General features: G+C 35.0%; 1 protein-coding gene across 4 annotated transcripts in view; it reads left to right on the plus strand.

Annotated features, from left to right (window-relative positions):
* The window catches only part of TASP1 (taspase, threonine aspartase, 1), a 199,315-nt gene that overhangs the window by 157,120 nt on the left and 23,866 nt on the right, over positions 1-18,329 (plus strand). For all 4 annotated transcript variants that reach the window (XR_001145711.1, XM_004687161.1, XM_012728473.1 and 1 more), the window contains exon 13: positions 10,625-10,698. Coding sequence is in view for 3 of the 4 variants with exons in the window: in XM_004687161.1 (XP_004687218.1) it covers positions 10,625-10,698 (74 nt within the window). In the remaining variant the exon portion in view is untranslated. Of the gene's footprint in view, positions 1-10,624; positions 10,699-18,329 lie in introns of those variants that run through there.

An 18,329-nucleotide genomic window follows, 5' to 3' on the forward strand; every position in this document is an offset into this window, starting at 1 on the left:
TTAAAAGAACAGTAGACTGTCATAAAGCAGAAAGGACAAAAATGAGAACTGATTTAGTTGGACATAGAATGCCATCCTATGGGATCAGAAGGATAGTGGTCAAAACAAGAGTTACGTTAATATATGTAATCACTTTATTATGTGTTCTATGTAAATGTTGAATAACTTTCTGTGTATATTAAAATAAAAACTTTATCTCTTACTGTGACACTGTGCACACGCACACACACACACACACACACACACACAACCTCTGCTGTTCATTTTCCTAGAAGGTTGATGGAACTACTTAATGTGTTGTGGAAAGCCCTCCCCTGATCTCACCCCAAAACTGTTTCAATGTGATTCTGACTAATCTATCATTTCCTTCACTCATCTCCAAAATAGTAAATCTGGTCACTCCAAATTGCTTGGTTTTCTTCCAGAGGATCATGTTCTTCCCCAGTAACTTTCACATGCTCTTACCTGTGCTTGGCATGGCCTATGCCAATTACATTCCTTCTTTATGAACTAGGACAGATAGGAATCTTCTTGGAATCCTTTGGAAACCCTTCCATGAGAGGATTTATTTCTGCCTGGTACTCTTTTTGCAACATGCACTTTGCATTCCTTGTAACTCTCACTAGGGCACATCCCAGACATGTGTTTAATTGTCTACCTCTCCCTCTGTAGAGGCCAGTACTTCCTAACATTTTTTTTCGAAACCCAATTTTTTAAAAGGACTGTATCATAGAGCTTTTCATTCCCAGTGACTTACTTGGAGGGTATTGGGGGTTGAAATATCTTCTCAATGACTAGATTTCACTGTTTTTGAGCATTGCATCACCATATTAATCATTTGAGAACAGAAACTGTGTCATACCCAACTTTGTACTGACCCTCCATTGTATCCGTAGTCAGCATCTGATAATTATTGCATAAAATAATTAAGTACCAAATAGAATTTCCTTGTTGATTATTAGGCAGACATTTTAAAAGAAATTGACTGCCCTTCCCAAAAAAATGAGATGGCACATAAGATATCCTCATATGCTCTTTAAAAATAGAAAGAAATATGGGTCAGAAATGTTGGATAATGATAAATGTTGTGGAGCAAAAAACTTTGGAGATGGTTTAAATAGACTACAGAAGTCAATCTCTGCAAACCATCTTATAAAAGGACAATATGGATATGAATGTGTTTGCCACAGCATCCCAGCACCTCCTACACCCCCACCCCTATCATGAGATGCTGGCAAAAATCAGCCTACAAACCATGAATTAACACAAAGTAAATATTTGTCTCTAGAATGGAGCAGCTGAAAAGAATTAGTTTTCTCGCAGCTTTTAAATTAATATATATATATATATATATATATTTTTTTTTTTACCTGCTAAAATACAATTACATGTGTTTCCAAGGCCTCTACAGAAGTGCTTTTATGGAGGCTGGTGTATGTTATATGGTTGATAATTGTGTAAGTAAAGACACAGCAAGCCTTTCTGTGGGAAGGAAAAAAAAAAGAGCCCTTTTCTGTTTAAGCTTCTGTTGCCATACAGGTAATTAGAATATATGCAAATATGTGCATAAGCCATCAGTCTCACTAGATGGGTACAATTCTTTCCTTATAGCTTCCCCTTTCTGTGCTGGTGAGTCTGATCATTGTGAAATACAGGGTTCCCTCCTTAGAGTAGTTAGTAGGAAGCAGTAAGGGTGAGGATCAATGAGAAACAGACTCCATATATTTAAGGAAAATCTTAAGCAGTTCAATAGAGGAGTCATAGAGGTTATTAGGGGTAAAAAGACTGTGTGGCCAGCAAACTTTGTGCTAAGCAGGTGATGGACTCCTTAGCCTAAATAGATTTGAGGTTCACAGCGCAGCTTGATCATCTGATGAACACACGTTTGATATTCCTTTCTCATTGTTACCTTACCTACTCAGAATAATATCGGGTTCTTTGCTATGCAGGATAGTGACAGTTAAATTTTGTTCAGAATATTCCTTTCTGCCATCTAGCTACCCCCATTCTCTGTTTTTTTCCCCTCTTTTCTATGAAATGCTTCATGTACTTTTAAAAGGAGAATGCAATTCATTTGTAATTTATAAAGAATAATAATAAAAAGAACACCTGTGGACCCATCACCCAGCTTAAGCAATTGCTTGTTACCAGTATCTTTGAAATCCCCATGTGGACCCATCTAAACTCAAATAAATGGAATAGCTCATTATTTCTTCTCTAAGAATTTTTTCAGTTTCTTACATAATTACCTCAAAGGATAACAAGTCTCCTTATCATTTTAGTAAGTAATTTATTTATAGGTGTAAGGTGCATATGGCTGACACACTATTTAAACTATCAGATCACAGTGTTTTTCACTTACCAGTTAAAACTTAAACATGGTGTTTCACCCCTCAATTCTTCCCTCCCCACTACCTCTTTAAAAACCAGTAAACTTTTTGTCATTGTTACCAAAACATGCTATGGTTTAAAAATTTTCAGTGTTCAGTTGATGTTCCTGAACCATCAAAAAGATAAATGGTCATTTTACTGTCCATTAAAATCCCAAACCACCTTTTGTCTTTAATGCCATTAAATATTTGGTGAGCAAGTGAAAAATAGGCACTTCAAAGGCGCTTTCAATCAGGAGCCCCAGCAATATTTTCATGGCACATACTTCCTATGACTAAGCATTCTGCTAGGCTCACATGATCATAAATATAATCCTCCAAGAGAAAGTAGGCCTGTAGTGAGAAAAAAGGTATTAATGGAAATAAATATGTTAATATATATGTCTTAAAAATATAACTAAAACTGTTGTAGAGGAGGGCTCAATGTCATTATTGAAGGCTTATTTACATCTTTAGTGAGACAGAGAATAGCAGTGCTTTGGGATTGTTTCCTCTTTACCATAGTTGTAAGAGACAGGCAGGCATCTTGATTTTTAAGGATGATTAAGGGAGGAAGCAAAGTAAGTAATTTATTCCTAGGTGTAAGATACATATGGCGGACACAGTATTTAAACTTTTTAACAACTGCATTAATCTGTAAGGTTGTGCTATTTAAAATTTATATTTTCAGAATTTGTTTCAAACAGATGGTGCTTACAAGTAAATGTAATATACTTTTGACAGAACTTTTTTTAAAAAGATGTATTTATTTATGCACACAGGACTGGGGTACAGGCCAGAGGTGCTGGGGCGGGAAAAGGATTCACCTGAGACAGAGTGGGGAGCAGAAAAGGCAGAATGACAGAGTACACTGCTAAGGGGAGCAACAGGCAGGTCAGGAGATGTCTGTGGTGCCATGTGGATCACCTCCGGGTTGGGGATTGAACTCATGCCGAAGTGGCTTAAGTTTCTTAGTGCTGTGCTTTAACCCGCTGTGCCACCAGAGAAGGCCCTTGATAGAACTTTTTTTCCTCTAAATATCACCAGTACACTTTTTAAAAATTGGAGATAGATTTTCATTTGTAATTTTCTTCTCCATTTTGAGTTAGTTCTATCTATAATTTATCATACAGGTTTTATTTTTTATTTTTGTGCCACACTGGTTTCCATGTAAAATGAATGCAAAGATAACAGAATTGTAGTGACTATGTAATTTATTTTATTGTGCTTCACCTAAAGCTCTCAGATAAGACATTTTAGTAAATTTGTGGTCAATTTTTATCTTTTTTAAGGGTAATAGAGATCACTCTAGTATGAAATAAATCATTAAAATAATTGTTGAATGAATGAATTCATGTTTTAATAAAACTCATTTCCCTGAATGTTTTTTCTGTTCATCGGAGAGCTTCCATGTCCCAGCCTGTGCCCCCTATTTCCTGCAGTTTCTAGTACAATAAAATGATGAAACAGGAAGATAACTGTAATGTCCTTCATGGGTTTTAATGCTATTTGACCCATATCCCTCTGTTTCTTTTTAGTCAGAATCCTAGTCTTGAACAAATTAGTGTTGGAAAGAAAATAATTATTTACTTGGCTTAGTGTTTCTGGGGTTCTATAGAACTTTATCCCCATGGCTTCCAAAACAGTTCATGGTGAAAGTTTTTCAGGGAAACAAACCAACTCAAAGCTGCTTCAAGATTATAATGGCACACATATTACTTGAGTCTTAAGACTCCTATGTAGGGCAGTAAAGCATTTTTGTGTGAACTCCCTACTGGGTTATAAAGAACCCTAAAGCCATAGGGGGAAAACCTACAAAGATAAGTGAACGCTGTTTGTTTACAGTTCTTCATTCCTACCATTTCAAAAGTGAATTTCTCCTTACTCATGAAGGAGTAACTTAAATACTGAAAAATATCTTAGGGTTAACCTTTCAACCTGAGGTTAAGGATTTGGCAACCATCCAGTGGAAGACAGTTCAGATTTTAGAGTTCTGATTTCCTTGCAAGAAAGTCTGAGACGTAAAGCTAGGAGAGAGGTTTTAAATGCATGTGGGAGTTAGTCTAGTTGGGGATTGTTAACAACAATTAGAGAACAATATTTATAAAAGGAGATGAGGGTAGCTGAGGGCTTCTCTGCATGGAAAAGACAATCTTTTTGGATAGAAAAATCTTATTTGAAACCCTGGTGAGGAAACTTTATTTGATTTAAAGAGGAGGACTTGAATTATTTTGAAAGAGAATATGGTATCTTTGAGGGAGCAATCACATAAGGGTTAACTTGTACCTCAGATATTAACTATTTAAAGTGGTAATTTAAATATGTCACAAGCAGGTATTGTTTTGCAGAGGGTCTGAAGAGTGTCTTATATAGTGGAGGGATACTAAGCCTGAAGTCAGCTGGTCTTGGGCAGTCTACCCAGAGGTGAAGCATTAAATACAAATTTCCAGAAAGTTTGACCTCTAAGATTATATATAAATCCATTTCCAATGTCTCATTAATGCCATTATCCTGTCACTCTTGAGGCCACATATATAGCATATGCTCAGGTAACTGGTCTCTGGCACTGGAACAGGAGCAGTAGTGTTAATGTTTTCCACATTATAGTTGTGTGTGATATGATGCATTGTGAAGCCCTTTAATGGAAGAAAATCCTGCCAAATCCCCATATCCATCTTTTTTTGTTAAACCCAGTGAGGAATTTATTTTGGCATGGCTTTGGGAATTCTTAATGTTTACTGGTGGAGATCTTTTCTGGGGCTGACATTCCAGTATCTTAAAAAGCCCAGGCTTTGACTTTCTTTTAAAAATTCCTTTTCAAGTCATAGTTGAGGTTTACATAGACAGCAGTCACTACAAAGGGAACATAGACATTGCCCAAAGTCCAGAAACTTCTCTTAATGGAAATAGACTTGAGCTTGACCACACCAAAGAATATTACAGCACTTTTCCCAGCACAGATGTATTATTCTAGACCATTCATGTACCCTGCATGTTATACATGTAATAATGACACATGGAAAATCCTGATACAGCACCTGCCATCTCCTGTATTATTATTAGGATCATTTTTTAAAATATTTTATTTATTTTTGCGTACAGACCTGTGGTGCAGGGGTGGTGAAATGATCCACCAGAGACAGAGTAGGGAGCAGAACAGGCAAATTGACAAAGTACACTGCCGAAGGGAGGAGCGGGCGGGCCAGGATCACCACGCCATATGGATCCCCTCCAGAGCTTGGGATCGAACTCCCACTGAAGCAGCTGCGGCTAGCTGGCTGTGGTGCACCTTAACCCACTGCACCACTAGAGAGGGCCTAGAATCAGTTAGTCCAGTTGCTATAACTTTAATTTTTAATGTATGGAACAACTTCAGATTATAGTCCCTATAATCAAAAAACAAATTATAGACTTTTAGATTTCACTAATGAGAAAAGATGCTGCTCTTTTACTGAAACATTAATTTTTCCTCTAAGTAATTGGATTTGAACAAACTTTGCACCTCCCTTGCTAGGTTTTATTTATTAATAAGAACTCAAAACAGTTTTGAAAGTTTTTTGTGGGATAAACTTTACAAAAGGTTTCTACTCATTTTACAAACTTGCAATGATTTTGATAATTTACTTCTAATGAAAACAGATTTTTGTTTTGACTGAAAATAAATTTTATCCTAAATATACATGCCCAGTGTAACTTTAAGCAGGGACTTTATTCATGCCCCTTCAAAATATTTAGCCTTGTTTTAGGTAGTCAATTGATTTAAAACAACTTGAGAACATTAGATCAATTTCTCATCATAATAAAACTCTTTCATGAAAGACAATAAAAATACATGGAAACAAAGTTTCAGTAGTTCAGAATGTCATGACTTGAACAGAGCAGATATTAATTTTTCATAGATAATTTAGATTATCTGGACAGTTGAGATTCCTAGGAACATTTTTAAAAAATGGGAAACAAATGAAAATAGGACAAAATTCAGAATTTTCCAAAGGTTTATATGTTAAAAATATAAAGAATCCAATAGAATAGGTCAATGGCATTTGAATAAAAAGCTTACTTATTATTTCATGAAATTTTAGTTATAAAAACTGTTTGTACTAAGTGATCATGTATGGCTATTTTTGTTTTGCTATGTTTCATGGTCAAAAGGTTTGAAAAAACAGTTTAGCTGGTTCCATATCATTTATATAGTTTCCTCCTTTATTTTTAATTGTTGTTTTAATCAGTTCATTGTGAAGAGTTAAGTTTTCTTAATATGCTGCCTTTTGTAGGCAATTAAGTTATATGCAGTTTCTCCCTAATTAAAATGACTGAATATATTTCTTAAGGTCTTGGTTCATAGAAATAAAGCAGAAATACCCAGGGTATATAATTTTGTTACAGTCAGTCCTTATTATCTGTAGAGCTTTCATTTGTTAATTATCCTACTTGCTGAAATTTATTTGAACCTCAACTTAATACTCCCAGCAAGCACTTTCAGTCATTTCTGGGAGTGTGATAAAAATCTGAGTTGCCTGACATTATATTCCCAGCTGAGGTGGACAAGGAGGTGCTCTGACATCTTGCAAGCAAATGTCCTCTTTGTGATACCACAGGTTTTTTTTTCCTTATGTTTGTGCTTTGTGTTGATTATTTTGCTGTTATAGTTTTAAAAGTTTTCCTAAAGAGATATCTTGAATTGTATTTATGCTTGATTTTTCGTGGTCATTTGATACTGGTTAAGAATTTAATCTGCTTCCTCAGTAACAATAATTTTAAATCCTTCACTTCACGGTAGGTAAATATCAGAGTAATAGAGCAAGGGAAAATAATAGGTTTCAGAATCCAAAAGTCTAGTTTGAATTTTAGTTTGTACACTTACTGGAGTGCTCTAAGCCTTGTTACTCTTCTCTGAGTCTTAGCTTTCCCAGCCAGGCTTTGCTGAGTTCTGTCATGAAAGACAGAGTCTAGCCTATGAGAGATTCTCAATGTTAGCTTCCCTCTCGCCTCCTTCCCTGATGTCCTGCATCAAAAATTAATTTGTTAGGACATATATTTAAATAAACAAAACAGGATTTCTTTTCAAAGGGTATTGCATAATTTAAATTGTAAGCAATTCATCTTTTATTTTTCTTGGTAACTTGTATTAACAAAATGAAGTCTGAATTTTTTTTTTTTTAACAAAATTTGTTTATTTATGGACACAAGAACTAGGGTACAGGTCAGAGATGCAGGGATGGTGAGAAGATTCACCAGAGACAGAGTAGGGAGCAGATCAGGCAGATCTACTGCAATACACTGCTTAGGGGAGCAGCGTGTGGGTCAGGAGAGGTCTGTCATGCCATGAGCATCTCCCTAGCTGATCATCAAATTTGTGTTGCAATAGCTGTGGATCGCTTCATGGCATTGTGTTTTAACCTGTTGTGCCACCAGGGAGGGCCCTGAAGCCTGAATTATAAAGGTGATTCTTTAAGAACTCCTAAACTGGGCCCTCCCTGGTGACGAAGCTGGTTAAAGCACAGCACTGAGTAGCTGAAGCCACTTCCACATGAGTTGGATCCCCGCCTGCCTGGAGGTGACCCACATGGTGCGGCAGACCTCTCCTGACTTGCCCACTGCTCCTCTCAGCTGTGTACTTCGTCGATGTGTCTGTTCTGCTCCCCACTCTGTCTTTGGTGAATCTTCTCACCACCCCTGCACCTCTGGCCTGTACCCCAGTTTTGTATGCACAAACAAATAAATGATTAAATAAATAAACTCCTAAACTAAAAATGTAGAAGCTATTAAAAATCTCTCCCTTTAAAAAGTTATCTAAAAATTAAAGCAATTTTTATTGATGGTTAATTATACCCATTTGCCTTTTTTTAATGATTCTAATTTTTAAAATATATTTTACTTCCTTAAAGCAGGCTACATTTAGAGAGGATAACACAACTTAAAATCATCAGAGTTGTATCTTTAAAAAAAAAGTAAGTTGCAATGTTATTATCATTCACTTTCATGTTAGATTTACTATATTTCCACATATTTTTCTTGGGTGATTCATGAACACAGTTACTACTAATCCTGGGATATAAGGAGGAGTCAGAATTTTGGAAAGGTCTTAACTTTGTATTTAAATACAATTGCGTTGTCACTACTTTAGGGAATTGTGTAAGACTTGAGTGCCTTTGCTCAGTTAAGCAATTTAGAATATCTCAGACCTTACTGTGGACTTTTAAGGTTTTGAAGTTCAAAGCAGATGTGTGAGGAAGAAAAAACATCTGGTGAAGAGAACTTGCTTCATTGTGTGATGCTGGTTTCCTACACTGTTCAGCAGAGCGTCTGTTGAGCAGGTTGGCAGGTTGGATAATTAATTAATGATGAAGGAATGAGCCAGCTATCTGAGGAACTCACTTTTGTCCCTTATTGCTTCTTTCTTCCCCACATGTCTGGCAAGATCTTCAGAGCCTAGGATCACTGATCCCACAGTTGTGTCTCAACTCAAACACTTGTCTTCAGACTTAATTAGCTCAGAGATATAAACAGATGGATGGCCTGGGACCCAGAGGCTTAGTGTTGAGCAATGCAGTTTTATTATCAGGACTTTTGAAATTTTTGAAGTACATCAGTTTTTTAAAATTCCTTTTTAAAAAGCTGAGAGTGTGAAAATGTGTACTTGAAGACAAGAGAATTATATGTATTTTGTGAATTTTGTTTTTTGTAAGTTTTTATTTAGATGTAATATTAAATTAATAGAGAAGTTATGAGAACAGACTCTTTTACTTCGCCCATTGCTTTTATTTTCCCCCATTAATTTATCTTTCCTTACTCCTGGTTTCTTCCCTCTTTCCTTTAAACATACACACACACACACACACACACACTCATACACACCCTCAAACCAATTTGTTTTCTGAGCTATTTGAGGATAAGATGGAGGCATCAGGCATCTTTACTCCTACTATTTCTGTATGGGTATATTCAGAACAAAGACAGTCTTCTAAAAAATAATATCAAAGGTTTCAACATCATAAAATATACAACATTCCATAGGCCCTTTTCAAACTCCATCAGTTGTCTCTCAATTGTTCTTTCTACATCCTCCACCTCCTAGTCCAGATCATTTCCAAGGTGGCACCTGTATTTATTTGTCATGTCTCCTTTAAATGCAAATCACTTCTCAACTTTCTTTATGTTATTTTAATTTTGACACTTTTGAATAGTTCAACTCAGTTATGCCGTCGTGTTCCTACATGAGGTTTGTGTGGAGTGCATGTAATTCTCGTGCTGAATTTTTGGCAGGGATACCACAGGAGTGTCTCAGGCACATGGTGTTGATTTATTCCTTAATTGGTGTTGTTAGCTTCAATCATTTGATTAAGGTAAAATCTATTAGATTACTCCCAAGTGAGCCACGCTTTTCCTCTTCTATTTAATAAGAATTTTGAGAAGAGATACTTTATGACTATGCAAATAGTCCATTACTATTCAAATTTTCACCCACACTAGTTTTACTCATCTTAATGGTTTTATAATTCTGTTATTTCTTCTTTATTTATTCGTTGGCATTCTGCTGCAAGGAAAAGTTTTCTTCTCTTCCCTATTTACTTATTTGCATTAGTGCAGGTTTATTGGTTGTTATTTTGCTCAGTGATGATAATTTATTGTCATCATTTTTATTTTGGTACTTAAACTGACCCAGATTTAGTCAGTGGGTTCCCCTTTCTGACTGACCCCTACGTCCTTTTGATAAATCTTTATTACTCTTTGAGCATTTTTCTTACTTTCTAGCAAAACAAAATGTTGCAGATTCATTTAATATTTTCATGTGCCCCAGCCTGTAATCAATATTGTTCCAAAACTTCTTGACCCCTTTTCATGGAGAATGGTATTTAGAAATCAGTACTGTGTGTATGGTGTGGGGGGGGGGGAGTGGGAGGGTAGGAGAGCGAACGTGTAAACTACATTGCAGAAAATTACATTTACTAAATCATTGTACATGATATGTATAAGTATTGCGTGTTTAATGTTACAACTTTCAAACAGAAGAACATTTATTTTACATGTAATAATCATAACTTTTGACAAGAAAGAAATACATTTTTCATTTTACAGTTAATGGTATTACACAGTTGAGTACTAAATCATCATGACATTTACGAAGGAGCAAATGGAAAATAGGGAACTAAGCGTGTTAAATACAAAGCTATCTTTAACTGTTCTATTAAAAAGCAAAGATTTATTTTCCATCTGTGATCTGAATGTGCCTATTTGTATTCTCTTCATGGCAGTTGAATTTCTGTGGAGCCACACGACAGAGAGCATGTGTGTTGGATATATGTCAGCCCAGGACGGGAAAGCCAAGGTAAGTGGTAAAACTGGAGCATAACCTGAAAACCTTGTAGTCATTGCAAGGGCTTCTAACTGGCTAACCTGATATGAATGAATTTTTCAGCCTCCCATGGATAGTAACTCTATTACCTTTATAATCTGATTAAGAACAATAAAACAATGCCAAAGAAAAACAGCAGACGGTATTTTTTTTTTCTTTGGATGACAGAGCAGGGATGACTAGAACTTCTTCCCAATTAATTTGTCCCTCTTTGTCCGTTGTGAATAAATGGAAAAGAGAAATGGAGACTGGGAAAAGTAAATTGGAGTGAAGCTGATAATGCCATCAGGGCTGGATTATTTTGCAAGAATTAGTGGAGCAGAAAAAGGGAACTCAGGCAAAGTGTGCTGACACCTGCATGTGTAAGGGAAGAGTGGCTGTCATGCTTGTAAGTATGAGCTGACTGTGTTCTGGAATATTCCTGGTGTCCTCATGGGCAAAGTCAAAGGTCCTTGCTCTTTTGCCTTTTGCTATTTTGTGACACATGTCCCCTCAGTGAGTCATAACAACCATGTATATATCTGCGTAGTACTTCTTGTGTGACTTGGTTTCCCTGCACTCGTGGTAAGGGACATAATTTTTGGAGTAAAAGTAGGTGTAAGTAACATAATTTAAAAAAAAAGAAACATGATTTATTTTATTTTAAAATGCGTAAATTGCAAGCTGAATTTGAGCAGGTATTCTCTTTTTTAAAGGATATGATTCATTGTGTATATTAACAAAATAAGAAACGTAAGAAATCATTGCTGTTTATTGACCATATAACCCCCTTTCAGACCGACCTGAATATAATGCTGCATGTCATAAGTGACACAGGGCTTCTGTGAACAGTTATGAGAGCATCTCACGAGACAAGAATTGGCTTGCATTTGTGAAAACATTATTGAGTTCCCCTTCTCCTTTGTCTTGTCCTCACCTAACACAATATTCATATTATATTAGTTGACTTATTTCACATAAGCATAAAGATTTGTTTCTTTTATAGTATATTGAGGAGAATTATAATTACCTATTTTAAAGGTGATTTATTTAAAGGTGGTTTAGCACAGCACCAAGAATTTTCCATGATGACGGAAATGCTTTAAATTTATATTTATATTGTTCTCCAATAGGATGCTCAATAGTCAGATGTGGACGTTGAGCTCTTGGCATGTGGTTAGTATGCCTAGCAACAGAATTTAAAATTTTACTTAGTTTAAGTTTAAATAGTCACATATGACCGGTGGCTACCATAATGAACAGATTTAAAGGATAGGTGGACAGATAGCTCCCACATATAAAATAAGCCTGATAAGCCCCAAGATTCTTGCACAAAAATGGTTTGCGGTCATTTAAGTTTCTCTCACCCCTTACAAGTGACTCTGAACTAATACTGCTTTTAACAAAATAATGTGTTTGAGGTGGACTTTAGTACTGAAGCCAGTCTGGTGGGGTATAGTCATGTTATTAAGTCCCTTGTGAGGAAGTGTTCTAGTTATATCACTGCTGGTGGTCTGTGGAAGACACCATACTATTTAACATGAAATATGGGTAGTAAGAGAGAGGGGAGTCCTGCACTCAGTCCAGAGATGCTTGGCCTCCAGTTGCATTGCTTGACATCTGGTAGATGTGGTTTTCATATTGCTGGTAAATTCTCCAGCTGGTAGTCTTGATTGGGCCAACAGATACAGCTGCTCCTCTTGCCTCACTTGTAAATTATGTTTTTGACCTTCCTTGCAGAGAGTTAATCCCACTCCCTTTTTTTTTTTTCTCCTTTGAGCCTGTGGCTGCAAATGCTTTCCAGAAGGGTGGGAAAAAAACAACCCAACACTAATGCTTTGGCTGCTGAATTCTATTGATCAAAAAAATCACCTCTGCTGTCATAAAGACTGGAATTTTATTGTATTGCAAGTAAGACAAAGTTATAGATGAGAAGCTCTGCTCAAAAGAGAAAGGGGACTATATCAAAGTTTGTGTTCTTTTTTATGAGAGTAAGCCTTTGACCTATCTCTTGACTTCTATGAAAGAAAATTGAACTTGCGACACATCCATTCAGCATGATGACTGGCTCTCGCATAATCTTGAGAGTGTGCTAACAAAATGAAAGTGAAGCATCTTTTTAAAACACATGTTTCTTTAAAAACTTAAAACATTTTTAAAAGCTGTTTTTTTTTACTTCCAAAACATTCATTTTCTCTGCTTGTTATCAAACTTAGAAACTAAAACCACTTGGCCATATGAACATTTTTATATAAATTAGCTATGTTTAAATAAGTTAAAGCCTGAGGTGATGCTCCCTTTAAAAAAAATCATACTGTTTAGAAATAACTCGTTAATGGTCAGTAGCCTTATGATCAAAATCCACATGTAATTTAAATAAATAGAGGTAGGTTCTTATAAGCTGCTTCTTTTTCCTTCTTCTTTTTTCTTTTCTTTTTTTATTATATTAGTTTATTTTTACATATTTTTGTGCATTTTTTCATCTCAGTTGCAATCCCCTTCGCTGCTTCTTTTTTAACAAAATGTTCTTGCAATTGTATAATTTAGTTCTAAATCTCATCTACAGCTAGAGATTTTTTTTTATTGAACTGAAATCAGGTTCTTTATGCCAGTTGGCTTAAAGAATCAGATTGCCATATCCTTTCCAGATAGCAAGTAGTTAATGAACAGTTTTTAATAAACATTCAGTGTACATGGACTACTATAATAAAAACAGATGTTAAAACTGGCATGGAACTTATTCAAGTATAATAAATGAAACCTGTTTCTGTTACTATATAGAGGTTACTTTATATAACAACAGTAAAAATATTGTTATAAAAATGCATCCTTGAGGAGGAGCAGACTATTTTATGGTCTTACAGTGTCTCACCACATATTATTAGTTGCAGGGAAAATAATAAGTATTTAATAGAGAAGCCAGGCAACAACTTAACCGTGTGATTGAAATTAATGTCAGCAGTGAGGGGCAGATGAAATCATGTGCCTTTGGATATGATAACCTGAGAAAGACCCAGCACCCACTTGTGTAGTATTCCATCTATATGTACATAATCTGAGTGTACACATGAAGAAATAGACAGTTCTAAAATGAGGAACATTCTATGATGAAAGAAAAAAGAATTTATAGGATACAGTGAAAAAAATTAAAAGACCAAATGGCATAATAAAACAAATAAGTTAATACTTCCATCCTGAAAAGCCTTAAGAGTTAGAATAAATCCAAAATGAAGATGATACACAGATTAAAATAAATATATACAATATGGAAAAATTACAAAAAATTGAACAAAAAAAATTACAAAAAAAAGAACAAGTAGCAAAATCAGTAGTTGGTTGTTTGAAAAAAAAAACTGTCCTAAGGAAATAAATAATAAAATTACTATAAAGAAATAAAATTTATTTAATATGATCATGAAAGAAAAACAAATAAATAAAAATTACCAGTGTCAACAATGCAGAGAGATTTATTGATGCAGGATCACAGAGCTTACAGACATTAAATGCTTTAACAATTTTATCACAATAAACTCAGAAAGAAATATAACCTTGGGGGAAGAAAAATAATTTAGAAAATTGGAATAATATTACACATACAGTAGTACTCCCTCATCCATATAGGGTATATGCCAGGACCCCCAGAGTTTGCCTGTGGCTGCACAGATTTCCAAACACTAGATAGATAATTTTTCCTATGCATACATAGCTATGACAAAGTTACGATAAAATTACTGATTTAGAATTGAAAATATAGCAATATTACATGCATACACACAGTGCAATAGTAGCCTAAAACACACCAAGCAAAGTTTTTTTGAGAAATGTATAATTATATTAACATTTAAAAATATTTATTAACAAATGATTCTAAGACATGATTCTGGGCTTTAACCCACTGAACCATAGAGAGGGCCCAGGAGGTGTTAATTTTGAGGATGTTTTATATGTCTATTTTTTTGTTGTTGTTAACACCTTCTGGGCCCTCCCTGGTGGCTCAGTGGGTTCAAGAGCAGCACTATGAGTCTGTCAGCAGTCGCTGCAGCACAAGTTTGATCCCCAGCCAGGGAGGGGACCCACATGGCATGGCAGACCTCTCCTGTCTCCCTTGCTGCTCCCCTCAGCAGTGTATCCTGGTAGATCTGCCTGTTCTGCTCCTCACTCTGTCTCTGTTAAATCCTTTCTCCCACCACTTCTTTAGCCTGTACTCCAGTTCTTGTATGCATAAATCAATCTTTAAAAAATTTTAACCCCTTCTGTGCTTCAAAGTCTGTAGCTTCAAGAAAGTGATAAGACAACCTACAGTATAGAAAAAAAAATTGGAAAGTCGTCACATTTTTGGTAAGGGTTTGTATCCAAAATATAGAAAATATCTTACAACTCAACAAAAACTAGCAAGATATTTGAATAGCTTTTTCTTCCAAGAAGATGTATAGGTCAATCATTTCATAGATATAGACATGGTAAATTAGTACATGAAAAGATGCACATCAGTGGCCATTAGGGAAATGTAAATCAAAACCACTAATAGATACCACTTCATATTCACTAAAAGAGCTATAATAAAAAAGATGAGCAATAACAAATGTTTGCAAGAACATGCAACATTTATTTGTACTTCTAACTGCAGCCCTCACTTATTGGCAATGGTAATATAAGCCAGAGCAGCTACTTTGGAAAACAGTTTGGCAGTTCCTTAAAAATTAAGCTTAGAGTTACTGTATAACACAGCAATTCCACACCTAAGTTTATAGCCAAGAGAATTGAAAGAGATGTCTACATTAAAACTTGTGCATAGATATTTATAGCAGTATCGGTAGTAGATAAAAAGTAGAAACAACCCAAATGAATGGAAAAACAAAGTGTGATATGTTCATTTGCCAATGGAATGTTATTCAGCCATACAAAGGAACAAAGTGCTTATGTATACTACCTACAACTTGGATAACCATTGAACACATTTTGATAAGTGAAAGAAGCCGGACACAAAGTCTCAGTGTAGGATTCCATTTATAGAATATATCCACAATAGGCCCTCCCTGGTGGCGCAGCGGGTTAAGGCACAGCACAAGGAAGCTTAAGCTGCTTCCGCATGAGTTCGATCCCTGCCTGCCCTGGAGGAGATCCACATGGCGAGGCAGACCTCTCCTGACCTGCCCGCTGCTCCCCTCAGCAGTATACTTCATCGATCTGCCTGTTCTGCTCCCCACTCTGTCTCTGGTGAATCCTCTCACCCTCCACATCTCTGGCCTGTACCCCAGTTCTGTACGAATAAATAAATCTTTAAAAAAAAAAAAAAAAGAATATATCCACAATAGACATATTTATAGAGAGGGAAAAGTAGATAGTGGTTGTAAGGGACTGGTGGAGGGAGTTTAGAGAGTGACTTCTAATGGCCAAAGAGGTTTTGCTTTGCCTTTTTTTTGAGGTGATGTAATGTTGCATAATTACAGTTGCATAATGTTAGAAACATACCAAAAGTGTTCAAAGGATGAATTTTTGGTCTATGCATTCTACCTCAATAAGCCTATTAGAAATAACCTGTATGTAAAAGAGGAAAACTGCATAATCACCCTAATGCTCATTGTAACTTCTATTCATAATTAAAAAAAAAAAATTTGAAATGCCTTTAAATCTGAGAAAAACCTCAATCTGATAAAGAGCATTTATTAAAAACACACACCTAAAATCTACTAATTGGTGAAACTCTAAATACTTTCTAACACTGAAAATAGACCTAGAGGAGGTCCATTCTGATCATTTCTTTTCAGGATTTTATTGAAATTCCTAACCAGTACAAAAAGAAGTAAAACAAAAATGTTGGAAGAGAAAACAAAAGCTTTTCTCAGCTTTTCTGAGCTTTTCTCAGAAAGTGAATATAACAAGTGATGTGCAAGATCAATCCTTTAACAACTACAAAACCTTGCTGAAAGAAATTAAACAAAACCTAGATAAATGGAGAAATATGCCTTGTTCCTGGATTGGAAGGCTTAGTAATTTTAAGGTAACCACTTTCTAAATTCATCTGTAGATTCAGAGTAATCCTTATCAAAAGTCTAGCAAGTATTTTTTATAAGAAATTGAAAGACTGACTTCAAAATATTTATGGAAATGCAAAAGAACTGGAGTTATAGGAATCAGCTTTAAAAAAAGATCAAAGAGAATATTTCACTTCTGATTTTCAGACTCATTGCAAAGCTACTGTCATCAAAGCACTGTCCCTTAAACCTATTAAATACTTTGGGAGCAGCTTGGGTACCATTTCCCGCTTCTGCATTTTTACAGTATTTTAAGGGAGGTAAGCCACCAGCTATGCCTACCAGACATTGCAGAATTTGTAAGAGCATTGCCATAGAAATATGATGCATACTTGTATCTCAAGAAGAACTTGGAAGTATCTAACCTGGAGGTTCAGAATAATCACCAGCAGTGAGACTGTTGCTTGTTGTCAGATAAAAGAATTGTCTTACAATTAGACTATCAAGATAACAAATGTAAAAAAGAAAAGATTTTAATACAATAGTAAAAGAAGTGAAAAATAGAAAATTTATATGAACATGTATCTTCTGATCTATATCATTATCTTCACAGACTTAGCTGATTGCCTATGTACTTTATGAAGTATACATTTAAAAATGTCAGCCTATTAATTTACTCTCACTTATCAAGTATTACTACTGTTGATCTTTAAAGGCATACAATCTCTAATAAACTCTCATAGGTTTCCCATAATTTCACTTTTCTTTCTTTTGGCTATTCATAGTATTAAGAATTTATTAGGTGGAATTTCTGCTTTAGGGAAGTGACTTTTCTGAAATTGAATAAGGATCAGTAAAATAATTATCCCATTCTTAATTCTTAATTTTTTAAATTTATAAATGTTTACGTATAACTGACTACTTACGCATCTTCTCTAGAAGACAACAGTATAACTAAAGTAAAACAGGTAACTTTGTAATATTAAGACTGAAGATAACGAAAAGACTACATGTACCTATATTCTAAAAGAAATGTCGGAAAGTTTATAATGGAAAATAATTTAAGAGGTTTAAATTGATATAGCATAGAAATAAAGTTTGACAACTCATTTTTACTGTTTTGCAGGTTACTAAAAGGTTTTACTTTCAAGTTTATGTTAACTTTTTGATTGTGACTATATATAGAAATCCTGATGACCATTAACTTTTTCAAACTTAATGTCTGTAATTCTCATAAGATCACCTAGATATTTAGCTATTTAAAGTGACTTACAAAAAATTGTATCAACATGAAATAAAGTACCACAAAGCAACATAAATTATTTTCTGCAACTAAAAAAAAAAAAAAAAAAAAAAAAACTACACCCATTATGTTCAGTGAACAAAGCCAGACACAAAAGACTACTTAGTGAATTATTTTACTAAGTTCAAGAATTGACAAAACTAAGGTATAGGGATTAGAATCTGAAAGTGTTTCCTTTAAGGGGCCCAAGGGACTTGAGAGGGATAAGGATATAGTCTACATGGAAAATTCTCTAAGTTTTGTTTTCTTAGCTATAAAGATGGTAAAAGCCACCAAAATTTTTAGCTAACATCTATGCATTTTACTGTATTTTACTCAAATCTCTTTTTTTTACAATTTATTTTTTT

Source organism: Condylura cristata, unplaced genomic scaffold (assembly GCF_000260355.1).
Source record: "Condylura cristata isolate star-nosed mole 26May11 unplaced genomic scaffold, ConCri1.0 scaffold00022, whole genome shotgun sequence".
NCBI lineage: Eukaryota > Metazoa > Chordata > Mammalia > Eulipotyphla > Talpidae > Condylura > Condylura cristata.